This window comes from Rhineura floridana, chromosome 21, assembly GCF_030035675.1.
Source record: "Rhineura floridana isolate rRhiFlo1 chromosome 21, rRhiFlo1.hap2, whole genome shotgun sequence".
In the NCBI taxonomy this organism is placed as follows: domain Eukaryota; kingdom Metazoa; phylum Chordata; class Lepidosauria; order Squamata; family Rhineuridae; genus Rhineura; species Rhineura floridana.
In genome coordinates this window covers 10,351,550-10,369,256 of record NC_084500.1, presented here as the reverse complement: position 1 = coordinate 10,369,256, position 17,707 = coordinate 10,351,550, and the positions used below count along the sequence as shown (strand labels likewise).

At 47.2% G+C, this 17,707-nt stretch overlaps 1 protein-coding gene across 3 annotated transcripts in view; it reads right to left on the bottom strand.

The window, feature by feature from the left end:
* Positions 1-715: 715 nt before the first annotated feature.
* CLUH (clustered mitochondria homolog) overlaps positions 716-17,707 on the bottom strand; it is an 89,794-nt gene continuing 72,802 nt past the window's right edge. For all 3 annotated transcript variants that reach the window (XM_061604875.1, XM_061604874.1, XM_061604876.1), the window contains exons 16-26: positions 17,342-17,586; positions 15,271-15,355; positions 13,242-13,395; positions 12,053-12,192; positions 11,109-11,189; positions 8,750-8,875; positions 8,447-8,568; positions 7,232-7,325; positions 6,242-6,376; positions 4,058-4,131; positions 716-3,043 (exon numbers count right to left, since the gene is read on the bottom strand). In XM_061604875.1, the coding sequence (XP_061460859.1) occupies positions 2,887-3,043; positions 4,058-4,131; positions 6,242-6,376; positions 7,232-7,325; positions 8,447-8,568; positions 8,750-8,875; positions 11,109-11,189; positions 12,053-12,192; positions 13,242-13,395; positions 15,271-15,355; positions 17,342-17,586 (1,413 nt within the window). In that variant the 3' untranslated portion in view covers positions 716-2,886. The remainder of the gene's footprint in view (positions 3,044-4,057; positions 4,132-6,241; positions 6,377-7,231; positions 7,326-8,446; positions 8,569-8,749; positions 8,876-11,108; positions 11,190-12,052; positions 12,193-13,241; positions 13,396-15,270; positions 15,356-17,341; positions 17,587-17,707) is intronic.

Genomic DNA, 17,707 nt, shown 5'->3' with positions numbered 1-17,707 from the left:
CAAGTGGCACTCTTACCAGGACAGCCTGCTTGTATAGTTGTGTTTTTTTGGAGGGGGGGAGGTCTGAGCATCAATTTTTCTTCTGCAAAATGTGCGGATCCTTTTTCTATTTCCAAATGGGCCTCCAGGTACAAAAAGAAAGCTGGGAGACTTCTGGACTAGGGTCAGAGAAAACTGGTTTAAAATTCTCCCTTGGCTCTTAAGCTTACAATATGACCTTTAGCCAGTCCCCTCCACTTGGGGTGGTTGTAAGCACAGAATAGGAGCAAAATATGCCACGCCTTTGAAGTTCTTAAGAGAAAGGCAGGACAGAAAGTGTAAACGGTCACCTATATTGCTCAGTTGGGTCAAACGGCAGGCCTTTTAGTCCACCTCTCCCTGCCAGTGCCCCCCATCTCTTGAGAATGTGTACTACTGAATCCACAAGTTATACAGGCTTTGTAGTCTGTAACTTTAAGTACAATGGTTGAATCGCAGAATCTGGCAATAATCTGAACATACTACATGAAAACCCCAGCAAGGGGAAGACCCAAGCTTGTCTTTGGCTTCATCCACTGGATTTGGGTCCAAGTGGGAATTAGGCCAAGTTCTTCATTCTGCTGTCCGCAAGAAAAATTAAACAAAAAATCCCCCTTCTGACCACTTTTTCAGTTAATCTGAGGGGCTAAAATCGGAAGGTATTGCTTAAAAAGAAACACAAAACATGAAGTAAAAGTTGCATTGAAATCTGTTCTTTATTTGAGACACTTCCAAGGAAATTCAGTATTTTTCTCCCTTCCCCCATGATATCTGAACCAAAGAACATTCTCTTCCCCAGATGAAGGAGAGCACCTGTTATGTACCTGATTGCACTAGGTCAAGGGACAGGCAACCTTAACCAGGTGGGCCCTGAAACCATAATGCCAGCTTTTTTTTTTTTAATTGTGCCATTCTCCCCATAGCAATTTCCACCCACTCTCCATGCAACTGTGACATCTCGAGCCTGTGAAAAGGGACAAAATGGCTGTCCAGCATGGCTTCAAAACCTTCCACAAACTGAAGATGCTGCCGAGGCCTCAAGACCCCACTTTTGTGGCAGCCATGGGGAGGTGGTTCAATAGGCCACAGAGACCATGAGCTGCCCACCCCTTCCACCAAGTTAGTAACAGGAAGCCCCCTTCCCTCAAATACAATACTTAGCCACATGGCAGAATGTGACCTGACCAGACTTTGAACTCCTCAACATGATACACTTGGCCGGAGGTGGGGGGCTTGGAAATCAGATTCCTTTTTCTTACAGACACATTCACCTGTCGGTAACAGCAGGGATCTGCAACAGGAGTACACAATCTTTTTTTCTGGGGGTGCAGATGGGTGGCAAGGAGGGTAGAACAGGGGGCAGGGCATCTATTGCCAGCAATGATGCCCTCCGGGGGGGGGAACAGTTCTCAAGCTGTCAGATAAGACACAAGGGAGTGGACAAAGGACCAGAACATCCCCCCCCCCAAAATAAGACCCTTTCCCCCAAAAACCATCTTGTTCATTGCTATATAATATTTAATAAAATTTATTGTCATTTTCACCATGGGAGCAGAAGAAGATTAGTTTAGGTTCATGATTCTTATTTAGTACATTCACCGATAACCCCCACCCCTTTTAAAAAACAAAACATTGATTCAATTCAACTTGACTGGCATGGACAGCATTTAAAATGGAACTGCTCTATAGATGGAGACCTTCAGCCCCTCAGCTACGATTCAGATGACGTCCTCGAGAATGGGGGAGAGGAAGGGGAGTACAGGCCCTGGAGGGTTTTTCTACTGTATAAGCTGAAGGGAGGTGGGGAGAAAGTTAATACTAGACTTCAAAGGAGAGAGTGGGAGAAGTCTGGCCATGTCACTTAGCAGCCCTCAATCCCTGTTGCAGAGCTGAATTGGTAATAAAGGCAGGGGGCAAGAACAGCAGGGGCAAACCCACTGCTGAATTGCATTATGGCTGGTTTTCAGTTTTCACAAAACCTTTTTTTCTTTGGATGTTGTTTCTACTGCTATGGCTCAAGAGGGAGCACAGCACAAGGAATTTAGGCAAAGCACACACAACACCCCCCCCCGGCCCTGGGCCATGAAAACTTGCAAAAAATAACCGCTTCCCCAAACAAATCTGAATGGTTAGAAACCAACACCACAAAAAACCCGCAAAAGGAATCCAAATGGCTGTCTCCTCAACACGGAGCACAAGTTCTACACCACCTCCTCAAAACCCTTGCCTCTGGGCCTTACCGACTCTGTTCAGGCCTTAAAGGTAAATGTGGAGATAAAAAATATGGCTGGATTTATATTTAATATATAATATTTATAGTGTCACAATCACCTAAGCAGTCCAGGAAGGCCCAAGGCTCAAGGAGCTGGAAGGAGAAGTAGAACTTTGAAAAAAATCAGGCAGGAAAGGGGGTAGTAGTTTTTTTGTGTTTTTTTGCAAAGTTATAGATGTCCTTTAAAGTCAACAGAAAAATGACCTGAGAAATGTTATGTCTCACTTGGAATTAAATCTCTTATGTACACAGTAGAAATAGATTGAAACATACACACACCCCACCCATCCCTTGTCTACCCCCCGCCTCTTAACACTGCATCTCCCCCCCCCACACACACACACATTCATTTAGACTCTTCGGGCATTGGCAAACTTTTGAATCGCCTCATCCCAGATGCATGACGGCAGCTTAGACAGGTAGGGATCATTTTTCAAAATCTAGTTCTTTGCATTGTATATTCATTGTACCAGTGCAAATTAAAAGAAACACAAAACACATTGCCAAGGAGAAGCTGCCCCAAGGCGAGGCTGAGCACCCCCCCAGAGGGGACAGATTCAAACCACAAGGTGCGGCTAACCAGGCAGAGGCCTCAGCTAGGGAGCGGCAGCTGTGGTGGGCAAGCTTGCTTCAGGCTCGCTCTCTTTCGGGCTCTCTTTATCTTCCAGCTCCAGCTGTTCACCGCTTCCGAGGGCCTCCTGAAGCTGCTGCCGTCGCTGCACCTCGGCTTTAAGGTTCTCCAAATCTTTTTGGCTGAGAGAGGGACGGAGGGAAAACAAGGCTGAGCAGTCGTGGGCTGAGAGTCCACGAGCAAATTTGGAGGGTTAATGCTCAGAACCAAAGGTAAGTGGGATGGATGCTTGGGCCCACAAGGGTGGACAAGAGGTCAGCTAATCTCCCCCCTTTAGACAGAACTTTCCGAACGGGGTGGGGAGCTTTCAGCCTTCCAGATGTCGCAATTCTCATCAGACCCACCACGCAAGGGCCAGGGTTGATGGGAGCTGCAGTCCAGCAACATCTGGAGGGCCAAAGATTACCCACCTCTGCTGGAGAGTGTCCTAGCTGAAATATATACTTTAAAAAGGATAATCCTGGTAATGCTGTTGTGATCCAGGGACTTTCGGCAGCAAGGGTGGGGAACCGCAGGCCAGGGACACACAGGTGCTCCTCCCCAAGCCTCCCCTCCTGGGCCCTGCTTCACACACTCTTCAAGTGGCAGTGCACGGCTGAACGCCGATAATGCTTCTTACTTGCCTACATCTGTTACTCTCCCTAATTTTGCCTGTGGCCTCACCCACTCCACAGGGGCCCCCAGACGCTTGCCCAGAAAGAAATGCACCCCTTGGACTGGAAAAGGGTTCCCCACCCCGATTTTAGAAGGAGGGGAGACTTCACCCAAGGACAGGATTTTCTAGTCACCGTAGAGTGGTTGAAAAGTTTATCTTGCTCCAAGCCAGATGTTGGGAACTTTTGGCCCTCCAGGTGGCATTCAACTACAACTCCCATTGTCCCCCATCCATTGCCCAAGCTTGATGGGAGATGTAGTTCAGCAACATCTGAAGGGCTACAGGTATGACTCTGCTACTCTTAACTGCTGCCGAACTCGTGACCTTTAATCACCAACCATCCTACACATAAGCCCTTGACAAACTTTTTTCAAAGCGTCCCCTTAAAACCAGTGGAGGCAACATCTAAAGAAGATTAACAGTGCCATTCATAAACAACGGCTGAGGGAGGGGGGGAGGCGAACATTCTGGTTCCTTTTACCTTAGTGGAATGAAGAGAATCCCATTGATTATGTTCAGCTGCTCCAGGACGCTGGCCATACTGGGCGCTGTGAACTAGGATTTGGAGAGGAAGTGCGGGGAAAAAGGCAAGTTGAGTGAAACAAAAATTACACACAAATTAAAAACCACCCTGACAATCTAAAGCAAGGAACAAGCACCCTGGGCATGGACTTCAGAGACAGTGGGCACTTTCCCCACTGTGGAGGGAGCAGACAGCTAGGCTTGGTAGCAAGGCGAAGCCACCACCGCTATGTAGGCAAGCTAAGTCCCTGGGTGGATGTTCACCGTAATTGGCTCAGCATGGGGTACCTCCACATCATGTGGCTATAGGCCATTATATTATTAAGCTTCTCCCTCCTCCATGAATGTGTTCAACTGCCTTTGGTGATGCCCGTGCGTCTGCCGCTCCCCTTACCTGCCACACCAAGACAAGAGATGGAAAAATGGTGCAGGTAAGGGGATGTTGCTGCACTACAACTCCCATCATCCCTGGCCATAGGCCATGCTGGCTGGGTACGATGGGAGATGTAGTTCAGCAACAGCTGGAGGACCAAAGGCTCCCTATGCCTGGAGTAAGGGGTTGAAGTAGCCTTTGCCAAGCTGGTGCCCTCCAGATGTTTCTGGACTTTATAACTCAGGCAAGTCCTGGCCAGTACAGCTGTTGCGGCTGGATCCATTGAGAGCTGTAGCACTAAACATCTGGAGGTCACCAGCTCGATGACAGCTCAGCTAAAGGAATCAAATTCCGAGCATCTACAAAGTACTGGCCCAGTTTGATGAGTGCCTTTACCATGTAAATGCTAAAGCAGGCCACCAGTTCAAAATATAGCTCATTATTAAATTACAGATTTGAAGCTTCAGAGGAAGCGTCAAAATTTGTAATAAGAATGAGCATTACAGGCAGTGAAAATTCATCCCATGAGCCTGTTTGTGAAATCTGCCAGCATTGCTACCTACAAAGGTACGGTGTGAAGGCACGTGAGGCCACCACCTTGTTGTCTGGGTCTGCTGATGGAAAGAAAGCATGATACAGATCTAAGAAAATGAAATGCACACACTTCCTCCCTTCCAAGCCCAGGACTCACATTCCCAAGCTGGAACAGTAACGTTCTAGTTCAGATCAGGCTTAGCTGAGAGTTTTATTTTAAAGGTAAAGGTGTCCCTGCACTTGTAATGCGAGTCGTTTCCAACTCTTAGGGTGCCATCTTGCAATGTTTACTATGGGGTGGGATTGCCGGTTCCTTCCCCGGCCTTTCTTTACCCCCCAGCATATGCTGGGTACTCATTTTACCGACCACAGATGGATGGAAGGCTGAGTGGACCTCGACCCCTTTTACCGGAGATTCGACTTCCTCCTTCCGTTGGAATCGAACTCCGGCCGTGAGCAAAGCTTCGGCTGCGTTACCGCCACTTACCACTCTGCGCCACGGAGGGTCCTTCTGCACCACGGAGGGTCCTAGTTTTATTTTAGTTAGTTATTATTACATTTACATCCCATCCAAGGAGCTTAAGGTGGTGTACAAGCATTGTTCTTCCCCTCCTGATTTTATTCTCACAACCACCCTGTGAGGTGGGTTAGGCTGAGAGACAGTAACTGGCCCTAGGTCACTCAGTGAGCTTCATGGCCGAGCGGGGATTTGAACCCTGGTCGCCCAGGTCCGAGTCTGATACTGTAACCACTACACCACAGCGACTCTCCAGAGTTGTGGGACTTAGAGAATTTATAACTCCCTCTGGCAATGGAGGAGAAAATGTTCACTCACCAAAGGATCGTTATGTTGACTTCAGCTGCTTCCTACCTGCATTACAACGACTTACGGCTCCCTATTATCGCCCAGTCTAGAGCCCTCCATGCTTTGATCACACACTAATGTGATAAAGAGTGTGGCTTTGGCACAGACCCAAGTTTAAATCCCTGCTCAGCTGTGAAGTTCGCAGGCTGATCTTCAACAAGTAGCAACATACAGCTTAGCCCACCACCCAAGGGTACTGCAAAGATAAATAAGTGAAATTGAACAGCCTTCGAGTACATTGGGAGTGCATTACACATTGCTCCTTGACTCCTAAAACAAGGGAAATCAGAGATGGGAAGGTAGCGTTAATGTCTCATATACCAGTGTCTTACACCAAGGCCAATCTCTCCACTGCTATCACAGTAACTCACTTTCAAGGGCATAATGTTAGCGCTGGATCCATTCTTGTAGATCTCATTCATGGTGCGTTGTAAGGCCACAGCCTGCTGAGTCAGATATTTCAAGTACTCCGAGCTTTCTTTGGTCTTCTCGTGATGCTCACCAAGCTAGCCAGAAAACACATACATTAAGAATATTTGTTAGAAAGAGAGGAGTGGAGAGGAACCCTACCGGATCCAGCCAAAAAGCTCCATCTAGTCCAGCATCCCATTTCCTACCCTGGCCTTCCTCAAACTTTCTGGGAAGCTCACAAATCAAGGACATGAAGACAATCTAGCCCTCTCCCAGAGTATTCAGAGGCACATTGCCTCTTGGGTCCATCTAGCCCAGCAATGTCCAAACTGACTGGCACAGGCTCTCTAGGGTCTCAGGTAGGGAATCTTTCCCAACTCAAACTGGAAATGCCACTGGGGATTGAACCTGGGATCTCCTGCATGCAAAGCAGGTGCTCTGCCACTGAGCCATGGAACTATGGAACTCCCTCCCACAGGAGGCACTGAGGGCCACCAACCTGGATGGCTTTAAAGGAGGATTACACAAATACATGGAGGATAAGGCTATCAATGGCTACCAGCCCTGATGGCGATGCACTGCCTCCACTATCAGAAGCAGTGCGTTTCTCAATACCAATACTCTTGCGCTCAGGGCCTGCTTGTGGGCTTCCCACGGGTATCTGGTTGGCCACTGTGAGAACAGGATACTGATCTATACGGGCCATTGGCCTGATCCAGAAGGCTCTTCTTTAGTTGACTCCCAACACCCTTGGCAATCATTCCTCACCACTCCTCCCAGAGGTTGAACAGGTTGTGAACATTCCATGATTGACCCTCCCCTCTTACCAGGAAGGTAACAGTTGGCCTAACTGCCAGTTTTAGCATTATGCTTTTTTTTTTTTTTACACTACATATAGAAAACTGCATATATGTACCAACGGCAAAAGAATCTAACCTGGGGAATCTAACCTGATTTTTGTAGATGGTGTAGCCTTCCTTCTCGTGCTGTAGTGCCGACCGGAATTCAGCTTTGCTCTCGTACACTCGGGCAACCAAGTGGTGGCTGAAGTGGTGGATGCAAATACAAGATGACAAAAATATGTTTTTGTGCATGGTTGGAAGAAAAGGTGCTTGTGCGCGGGCAGGAATTCAGCTGGAGAAGGGAGGCTGACGGGCACGGCATCAACATCTGCTGTACCTCCAAACGTACCCTTTCTGTCTTGCAAGCACCTATCATTAGTGTTTCACAGAGACTTGTGTATTACAATGCAGGCTGGCCCAAATGGGGCTCTGACCCACCAACCTCAGCCCACCCTCAGCGAGCCCCTCCCCTGCCTGCCATCTTAAACCAGTGCAGTGGTTGGCCCTAGCTGTCAGCTTCTTCCTCCTCCTCCTCCTCCGTCTCAGTGTTGCCCTTTGTAGAACTCAGCAGGGAAAGGATGGGAACAAAGTTAAAATTAGTTGGCTCAGGCTGTCAATGGCTCTGGCTCCCTGACTTCTGCCCCACTAGTCCCTACTGGTGTATTCCCTATAGGATGGGAGTGGTCAATCTACAGCCCAAAGACCCCAGTCTAATTTCATGCAGGGGAGAGAGGCTGAAATGGAAATGAGAGCCAGAAGAGCTGGAGTGGTGGAAGGAGGAGGGGGAAAGCAATCCGTCCAGACCTACAGCAAGAGCGATCTGTTCCTTCTTCCAGAAAGAAGAGTATGGCCCGGTCCACTTTTGCCCCCCATCTCTATTGTTGGAGGGGTGGGCAGGGGAAGGAAGTGGAAAGCTGGAATAAAATATCCTGAACAGAAGCATTCCCTACTGCAACTTTTTGTTGCAAGACCCACCTTGTTTATACCCAGTTCTTTTTTTTGATAAGCATTAAAGATATCCAAAGCATAAAACATTAAAAAAAGACTGTATGTAGCTGTCATATTGTGATATATGCACATTCTTGTAGGTATTGAGGGCAAGGTGATTTGCCAAGGAAATTCAGCCTTTGAGGTTTGTCCATGTTGTAATTTTTTTTTGTCCAAGTTAATTTCCATTTCTGCTACTTTGTCTTATTTTTATACCGTTAAGCTTTGTTTTTATAATGGTCTAATGACTGGAAGCAAAAATGAATCTGATCCATAGATATTTCTTAATAGTATGCATATTTTAGTCACCCCCCCCAACAGAATTAGGCATTTTACCTCAGTGCAACTTTCAGTGACTTGGCGCCGTGATACTTGGAGTTGATCACTAGTGCGTTCTCCAGAAACCGCAAGGACAGGTCATACTCCATAACTCCGTGGAGGACCAAGCCAATGTTGTTCTAGGGACAGAGATCACATTCCAGGTAGACAGCAAGCAAAAAACCCCAAGCAACCCATCCCCCAAATCCACCCCTAACGTTGCACCTCTTGACAAAAGTCAAATTCAGCCAGAGGTACCCAATTCACAGACTGCAAAGAGGCTGTAACTGAGGCGCAAAACCCTCCCAAAGAGTAACTTACATCCAAGAGTGCCATTTCGGGATGATCTTCACCAAACACCAACAGCATGAGGTAGCGTGCGCGGTATAGCAAGTTGAGCGCTGTGGACAGCTGGCTGTTTGCAAAGCAGTACAAAGCAAGGTGCATCTACACAGGGAAAGAGCAGGAGACACACACAATCTGATCACTTACTTTTCTGCTTACTGGCCGAATAAGCAAAGTGGAAATAGTTCAATAAAAAAGACTGAAATTCTTTTCAGAATAATGGGCTCAAGTTGCAGGAAGCCAGATTTCGACTGGACATCAGGAAAAACTTCCTAACTGTTAGAGCCATACAACAATGGAGCCAATTACCTAGAGAGGTAGTGGGCTCTCCGACACTGGAGGCATTCAAGAGGCAGCTGGACAGCCATCTCTCAGGAATGCTTTGATTTGGATTCCTGCATTGAGCAGGGGGTCGGACTTGATGGCCTTATAGGCCCCTTCCAACTCTACTATTCTACGATTCTATCTGGCAGTCCATGAAAGACCCAAGAAGTCCAAAATGCATTGGACATTAAACTTCTCCCTCTCCGCTGCTTCCTGCCTGCTTACTGACGTAGGCCACCAGCCTAATTTATAAACACACACACACACACCCAATCGGAGTGAGTGGAGTCTTTGCTTGGAAGCTTTCTGATGCAGACTAACAAACCCTGCACTTTGGTGGTTAAAAAACACTGGGAAAACAAGAATAAAAGAAAGCTTGCTACTGAATTTGAAACACAAAACTCTTTATGAGGCAATTTAAACAAATTCGGCTGAGTACACGTTATACATTTAGAGCACAATTAAACCACCCAAGAAAAAAATCCTGGGAACTGTATTGTATCCTATACAGAGCTACAATTCCCAGCACCTATAACAAACTGCAGTTCCCAGAACTTTTTGGGAAGAAGCCATGTGCTTTAAATATAGGGTGCATATGCAGCCTTGGACACACTAGTAAAACAAAATCACTGCTAAAAACACAATGTTTAAAGCCACACTGTTGTGGTTCTTGGTGGGCTTTCCCATTTCAGATGTTCAGGCTGTTGATTCCGGGGCCAAAATGGCACCACCCGTGGCACAAGAGCAAGACACATTAGCAGACTTGGGGAACCCTCAATGTGTGGAGAGATACAGAACATCTTTAGGACTTTGGGAAGAGGGGAAGACCCAAAGACAACCAGATGAGGGCGTAGTGCGCTCAGTGACCACAAAGTGCTGTTGGGGGTGGGGAAAGGAAAGGTGCTGGGTTGCGGTGGTATAGATGAAATCCTGAACAGAGAACAGTGTGTTGCAGGTCCTGTCTGTCTCCATTAAACCCCAAATACTGAAAGGGAAGAATAAACAGTCCCAAGGCCACATCTGCACCATACATTTCAAGCACTATTATACCACTATATTAACAGTCATGGCGTCCCCGAAAGCACACTGGGAAATGTAGCTTCTTAAGGGTGCTGAGAGTTGTCAAGAGACCCACATTCCTTTCAAAGACTTACCGTTCCCAGAGTGGCCTAATAATCAATCCCTCTTCCCAGGAAACTTCCTAGGCAGCTTTGTTAGGAGAACATGGGTTTCCTGACAACTCTCAGCACCCTTAATAAACTACAGTTCCCAGGATGCTTTGGGGGAGAAGCCATGACTCTTAAAATGGTATCATAGTACTTTAAATGTCTAGTGCAGATGTGGCCCAACAGCTTAGGGTGGGGTAGGGAGAAAAACTCAGAACTCTAAAGTCAACCCAAAAAAGGCCTGCACCTGGAAGAGGACAACCCTATCCCATCATAAAAGGAACAGAGCCTCTATACATTGGGGGGGGGGGATGCACTACAGCCCTCCTTAAAATTGGCCCACTTCAAAATGCAGATAGGAAGCGGAAGCAGAGTGGGTTGTATTCAATTAATTCCTGCTCAGAGTAATCCACTGAAATTAATAGTGTATGTTTGTCTTGTCTATTAACTTTGATGGGTCTACTCTGAGTAGGAACAGCACTGAATACCACCCTGTGTTCTGATGTTAAGAGTTCCCTGCGTTAAAAAACACACACAAAAACTAGCACCTCAAGGAGGTTCTTGAACTTCCAACCAGCTTCTTGAACTGCTAACCTTTTGCAGGCAAGGTGACGTTTCCATGCTGCTTCCCTTCCCACATCCTTTTATTATTATTATTATTAACATTTGTATACCGCCCCATAGCTGAAGCTCTCTGGGCAGTTTACAACAATTAAAAACATTCAAAACAAATATACAAATTTAAAAACACCTTTTTTTAAAAACACATGCTAAGCTGTCTGCCCCAGAACAGGCAAGGGTTTCTCATGCCACTCCCTTCAACCCTCCCAATTTTTGTTACTTACATATTCCTGTATTGTGTTGGGGTGTTCAATGCCCAGGACTCTTTCACTCATCAGCACTGCTTTCTGTTGGTTGCTTAAGGCCTAGAAGGAAAGAAGAAGAGGCGCCTGCAAGTCAGGAAACCAAATGCCTCATAGCACACTCGCCATCTCCCCCAAAAGCTTTCTGGGAACTTGTAAAGGGCAATAAAAACTGCCAGGAGAGCCCTATTCCCCTCCCAGAGCTACAGTTCCCAGAGTGGTTTCATAATCTCTCCTCTCAGCACCTTTTAAGAAACTACAGTTCCCAGGCTTCTTTGAGGGAAACCAGGATTGTGAAAGGTGGTATGATCCTTCTTTGAGTGTATAGTGCAAAAGGGACCTTAGTGGGTTAGTAGACAAGAGCCGAGAAGACCATGAAAGCGAGATCTGGGGGTGGAGGGCAGCAGGAAGATAAGAGAGCTATTTTCCTGAAAATCTCCTCCTTACTGCAATCCCCAAAGCATAGCAAAAGGGCCGCACTATGACCTTGAAAACCAACATTAACCAAACGGGCTCATGTCAGCTGGTGCATGTCAGATTAACATTATTCACACCCCTGCTACATCAGATGGAAGAGTCCATCTAATCCAGCAAACGGTTTCCCCACAGAGGCCAGACAGATACTGCTGGAAATCACAAGCAGGGCCTGGCAGATAGAGCCTTCCTTCACGCCCCGACTGTACCCCTACCACCAACTGGCATTCAGAAGCAGCCTTCAGGTTTCAAAGGCAGCCGGCTTCTAAACACCAGTAGCTTGGAGAGGCACCAGGGGAGGGCTGTTGCCTTCACAGCCTCCTTGTGGGCTTCCTGGGGGCATCTGATTAGCCAGCGTGGCAAACAAGCCTGGACTAAACAGGCCTTTAATTTAACCCAGCAGGGCTCCTCTTAGGCTATGCAGAAGATCTGGTTAAGAGTGAGATTTGTACCTCTGAATAATCTCCCATTATGTAGTTCAGTCGAGCCAAGAGACGAAGGCAGGCGCATATTTCTACATGCATAGCACCGTACACATTGTTGAACAGGTTTAAGGCCTCACCGATCAGCTCGGAGCCCTCCTTCAAGAAACCTGAAACAAACAAGGGGTGGAGGAAAAAAGCATTTGGGGGGCGGTTATGTAATCTGCAACACCCCTCCAGTTCCTAGCCGTTTTTAAACACCAACGGTATAAGCTAGAATTTCACAGGAACACAGAAACGTGCATAAGGAGCAGAGCTGACTTTTTTTATTTACTTTAAAAAAAAGCCAGGCATGTGGATATATAAAAGGATAACCTTCGTATCTCAATGAGAGCCTCCATGCCTTGAAGGCTTTAAGTACCAGCGGTTGGAGACATAGAAGAGGGCAAGGCCTGGCTTTGGGAGGCATGCAAGGCACTGTGGGAAACAGAAGATACAGCACAAGAGAGACCCTCAGTTTGGCGCATGATGTCAGCTGATGGGCATGAGTGTAGGGTTCAATTCTGCCTTGGCTACACAGCCAAAGCAAGATTTAACCCTCCCCCCACCCTGCTTGACAGCTGACGAGGGGTGCGTGTGCTAAATCCTGCTCCATTTGGCTATGTGCGCCTGTTCCTTGCTGGGCCAAAGTGAGCACCCCATTTTTCTGCAGGCCTCAGCTGCAACAGGGACTAGTTCCACACACAGCCAATGCTTGCAGAATGCAGACTTCTTTCTCTCCCTTCCCATAATCTGATCAGGAGGGGAGAAAGGAGGCTTTGCCAGCCTTATGCCCGGCGCTTCCAAAGGGTAACTGGTAACGCTCCTTGAACTATGGTTCCCATGCGCCAACAGCCCGTGCAAGGGAGTTTGACAGGTAAGCAGGATGAACCATTGTCAAAGTTGGCCTGTGGAGTGGGGCCAAATAAAGACCTGGCACCTGGAGCCACAAAGGTTCCTGACCCCAGGCTGAAATGACACACAAGGGTTGTAAAGTAAGTGTTGCTCTGCCGACGTGTCTTGTGCAGATCTGGATAAACTTTTTTTTTGCATCAAGTTCTTAGGAAGCCAGCATCAAATTTATAAGATCTGCGGCAGGCAATGTTAACTCTCACCAACTACCACACCGTCAACATGCCTGCCTGGATTGGAAATGGGCTTCATGCCCAGTACATTGTACCTTGCTGTACTTTTGCCTGCCCGCTTTGGAAGAAGTGGAACGCATCTGAGGCTTTCGGATTGACATGCTTCACAACGGGGAAGATGTTGAGGATATCCTCCTCTGTGAACGCTGGCTTGTGCCGGCTGTCAAAGTTATACTCCTTCAGCAGGATCTGAAACACACACAAACTGCTTTCCGTACCTGTCCTAAGAGAACAGCAAAGCCAGTTCTAGTATAGCACAGGAGCGAAGGGCTGGATCTAGGTTTGAGGAGAACCTTGGTAAAGTGCCCTCTCCAGTGGGCTCTGCAGGCACTGGGTGCAGGCAGCAGCAGCGATCAGAATTAAAAACCCTGATGGGAGCATTGGCCCAGCCCCAGTGCATTTTGGGGGAACCTAAGCAATGGCCCCCACTTGAGCCCCCACAATGCCTGTTATAGGCCTGGTTCGCATGCAACTCTAAGCCAGCTGTGTGGAACCTTTGGCCCTCGAAATGTTGCTGAACTACAACTCCCAACAGCCCCAACAAGCATGGCCAATGGCAACTTCTGGAAGGCCAAAGGTTTCCCACACCTGCTCCAAGACATGGTTTAGTTAAACTTCACTATCTGAACCCAGCTCTGTAGCCCAACTATAAATGATGGTTAAAACACGCGGGCTAAACAAGGTTTGTTATTACACACCTTACATTTGCAAACTTTGGCTAATGTTAATCATAGCTTAGTGTTATGTGTGAACCTGGACCACCTCAAGTATGGTTAAGGAGCTGTCACCACCCCAGAGCTACAGTGCCACAAGTGAGGAGTGGCTCACAATTCAAGATTCCAAAGAGTGGTGGTGAGAGAAACGATGCTGTTATGTAACAAGCCATTGTCTGAGTGATTACCTGCAAGACACCTTGGCTTTAACTACAGTTTATAAACTATGGTTAACATACACTATGGTTTAGTGTTACGTGTGAACAAGGATGCTGTGAACATGTGAATAAGGATGCTGGTTTAGTGTTACATGTGAACATGTGGATGCTGACACCACAAAACCTTTGTTTAGTCACTTGCTTAAGATAACAGCGTAGGTGGAGGTAACAAAATTAATTGGATTAGGGTCTACTAGGTACAATGTGATTTTCTGGTTGCACGTATGACTGTTGAGGCAGAACAGTAAATACAGTTACCTGTATTTGTCCCCAGTATTAGGAAAAACACACAAGTCCCTTGGTCAGGGAAAGAACCAGGGCTGTGGAGTTGGGGTCGGAGTCGTAAGCAATTTTGGGTGGAGTCGGAGTTGGTAGAAATGTACCGACTGGCTTCAAAATAAATTTTGGTTGACAAATTTTTTAAAATATAAATGCAAAATGTCAAAGAAGCTTCCCATGAAGTCAGCTGTAGTTGAGCATTTCACCATAACTCAAGATGGAAAACATTTTGTGTGTCAGGGTATGACACAGGACCCAGATGAAGACAAATGCTTTGATGCCAAGATCAGCACATATTCAGGCAGTGATAAAAATGCTCCTATGAGAGCTTCCAATTTAAAAAGACATTTACAGCCCTTTCCAGGGCTGTGGAGTCGGAAGCAATTTGGGGTGGAGTCGGACAGTAGAAAAATAGAGGAGTCGGAGGTTTGGCATACTGACTTCACAGCCCTGGAGAGAACTGAAATAATGAGACCCATGGAAGTTTAATTTTTGCTGGTAGACTATGTAAAAAAAATTCAAGAGAAGCCAAATTGTGCAGCATATCCTAGTGGCTGGCAGGAATAAGTAACCCATTCCTGTTGTTCACTGGAAGAGCTCAGTAATAAATAATGGGTGCCTGAGCTTGCTTTCTTCTTCCTCCCTCCTAAACCCCTTTCCTTTTGTGTCACGTGTCTCTTAGATTGCAGCCTGAGGACAGGGACTGTCTTCTCATTTGTATTTTATAAGGTGCTTCGAGAGCCTTTTGCAGCTGAAGATTGGGTTAGAAAAACGCCAATTATGTCAAAAAAGTAACGTCCTTCTAACTTGTGTGTGGAGAAGGGGTGAGGGAGGGTTGCGTGTGTTGTCCCAACCTGGATTCCAGTTTTGAGGGAGATCTCACGGAGGAGGGTGATCTTCTGTAGGCTGTAAGCTTCCACTGCTTGGTCAACACTCTCACTGAAGGAGAAAGTGAGAAGGAAGCAACGTATTAGAGGGATTCACGCCATTTTCAAAGTGGGGCACGCGCATGTGCACACACAGTCAATTAAGACTGGAAAAGCCCAGTGTATTCCGAACACAGGAAAAACAGGAGAGTCCCAGAATTAAGTCTCCCAAAGGCATGGCAGAGGCAATCAGCATTTACAGCTGGCTAAGGAACAACATCATAGAAACACAGGAAAGCCACCTTATACTGAGTCACACCAGAAGTCCATCTAGCTCAGTATTGTCTGCTCTGACTGGCAGCGGCTCTCCGGAGTTACAGGCAAGGGCTCCTTCTCAGCCCTGTCTGGAGATGCTGGGGACTGACCTGGGGCCTTCAACACGGGGAACAGACATTCTAACACTGAGCTATGGCACTTCCCATGAAAAAGAAGAGCCTTATGCCAAATTAGACCATTGGTCTGTCTGGCTCAGTACTGCCCACACTGACTGTCAGCAGCTCTCCAGGATTTTGGATGAGATCTCTTCCAGCCCTACAGGGAGATATGGGGGATTGAACCTGGGACCTTCTACATGCACTCTATCACTCAGCTCTGGCTGTTCATCAATGGAGGGGCCAACAAATAGCCCACAAAAAGGCCATTCAAGAAGTCGGGGGCGACTCTAAAGGCCCTGCTCCTTCTATGGGCATCAAATCTAGCAGCATTTGCAAGACCTCACTTGCTGAAATAAGACTTCTGCATTCATCATGATAACTGCAACGTTTGGTCTTTATTGTTTAGGCATCTGAAAGACATCCTCAAGGGAGAGAGTTCCCGAGTTGGACACTGCCAACGAACAAACGAATGAACGAACAAATGAACAAACGCACACTGTGTTCCAACCCACCTAGCTTCTGAAGGTAGGAGATCCCAAAAGCCGACAAAAGAATGCCTTAATAGTTGAATGTATGTGCATAGGAGGAGGCCGTCCTGAAGGTAATCTTGCGCCAAGCTGATTAGGACTTTGAAAATAGTTCAGACCAGCATCGTGAATCAAGCTTTTAACCTACTGATGACTGGTATGGTTTCCTTATAATGGAAAGCTGTGTTTTTCAAATGCCTGGGTCCTACTTAGCAAGTGAAATGGTTTCCAAATTGTCTCAAGGGCAGTCCCGTATTCTGAATAGAGTATTACCCATGGGAATTGCTATGCCTGTTCAGCCACTCCTGTACTATGCTACAGTTAGCTTCTAGTCCATGGTGAGGAAACTATGGTCCTCCAGGTGTTGCTGGACTCCAGCTCCTATCATCCTTGAATGTAGGCCATTCCGCCTGAAGCAGATGTGTACTGGAGTCTAACATCTTCTGGAGGACCACAGGTTCCCCAAGCCCTGATCCAATTATTACAGCACATGATGCAGCAATTTTGCTGAAGGTTAAACAAGTCCGTGTTTGCTCAGGGCTAGGATGGGAGGCCACCTCGGAGCTCTCTAGAGTTTGCCCTGAGCTCCATTAATGGAAGAAAAGCAGAACAACCACAAACTAGCAAACCAAATCTGCACACAGTTAAAAATGCACCACTCTCTGGCCTAAATGGAGTCGTGGTCATGCGTTTTGTTGAACCTGGGCATGCGCATCTGTGGATGGGGAGCAGGGGTGCACATGCAAGCTGTGCCCACAACATCCTGGTGTGGCCTGCCCCACCTGCCCTGTCCCCAAACTTCCCCATGTTGAGCAGGGAAAGGTTCTGCAAGGGATTTAAACTGCATTCACTTAAAGGCAAGTAAAGCCCACAGTTGGGGACCCTGATCAGGTGAGTGAAAGCAAAACACAGGTAAAAGCCCCGAAGCAGACCTTCCCCGCTTGGCACGAGGAAAGTCAGGGACTGAGTGAGTGGGGCAATGTGCACATCCCCTCCCCTGCGCTCAGAGTTTTATCCCACGGGTGTTCTGGTGAACACACCTGCAGGCGCTCCTCTTACCCGAAAAAGCTGTAGGTTGTCGGTTGGTTTTAAACGTACCATTCCAGGCCGAAGTCGAAGTAACTCTTGGCTTCTGAACAAATGTTCTTCCACAGTTCCTGAGGGCTCACGGTGGCCCAGGCAGTGTTGTCTGCAGGGCCCAAGTTCCGGTTTTTCCTCCTCTTGTTCTTTTTTTTGGAGACCAGCTCATCGGCGGGAAGGTGGGCCACGGGGTTTGGGAAGGAGCTGAGGAAGCAATTAAGGAAGTGGCTGATGGCGGCTGACAGGCCTGACAACTCCACTCCCTGTGGGGGGGAAATGAGGAGGCTGTTAAACATCATTTGTTTAAAAGCATTTCTATGTTGCCAAAGGTTTCAAAAAACACTCCACAGCCTAAAAAATGAACAATGTATCATTAAGAAAAAA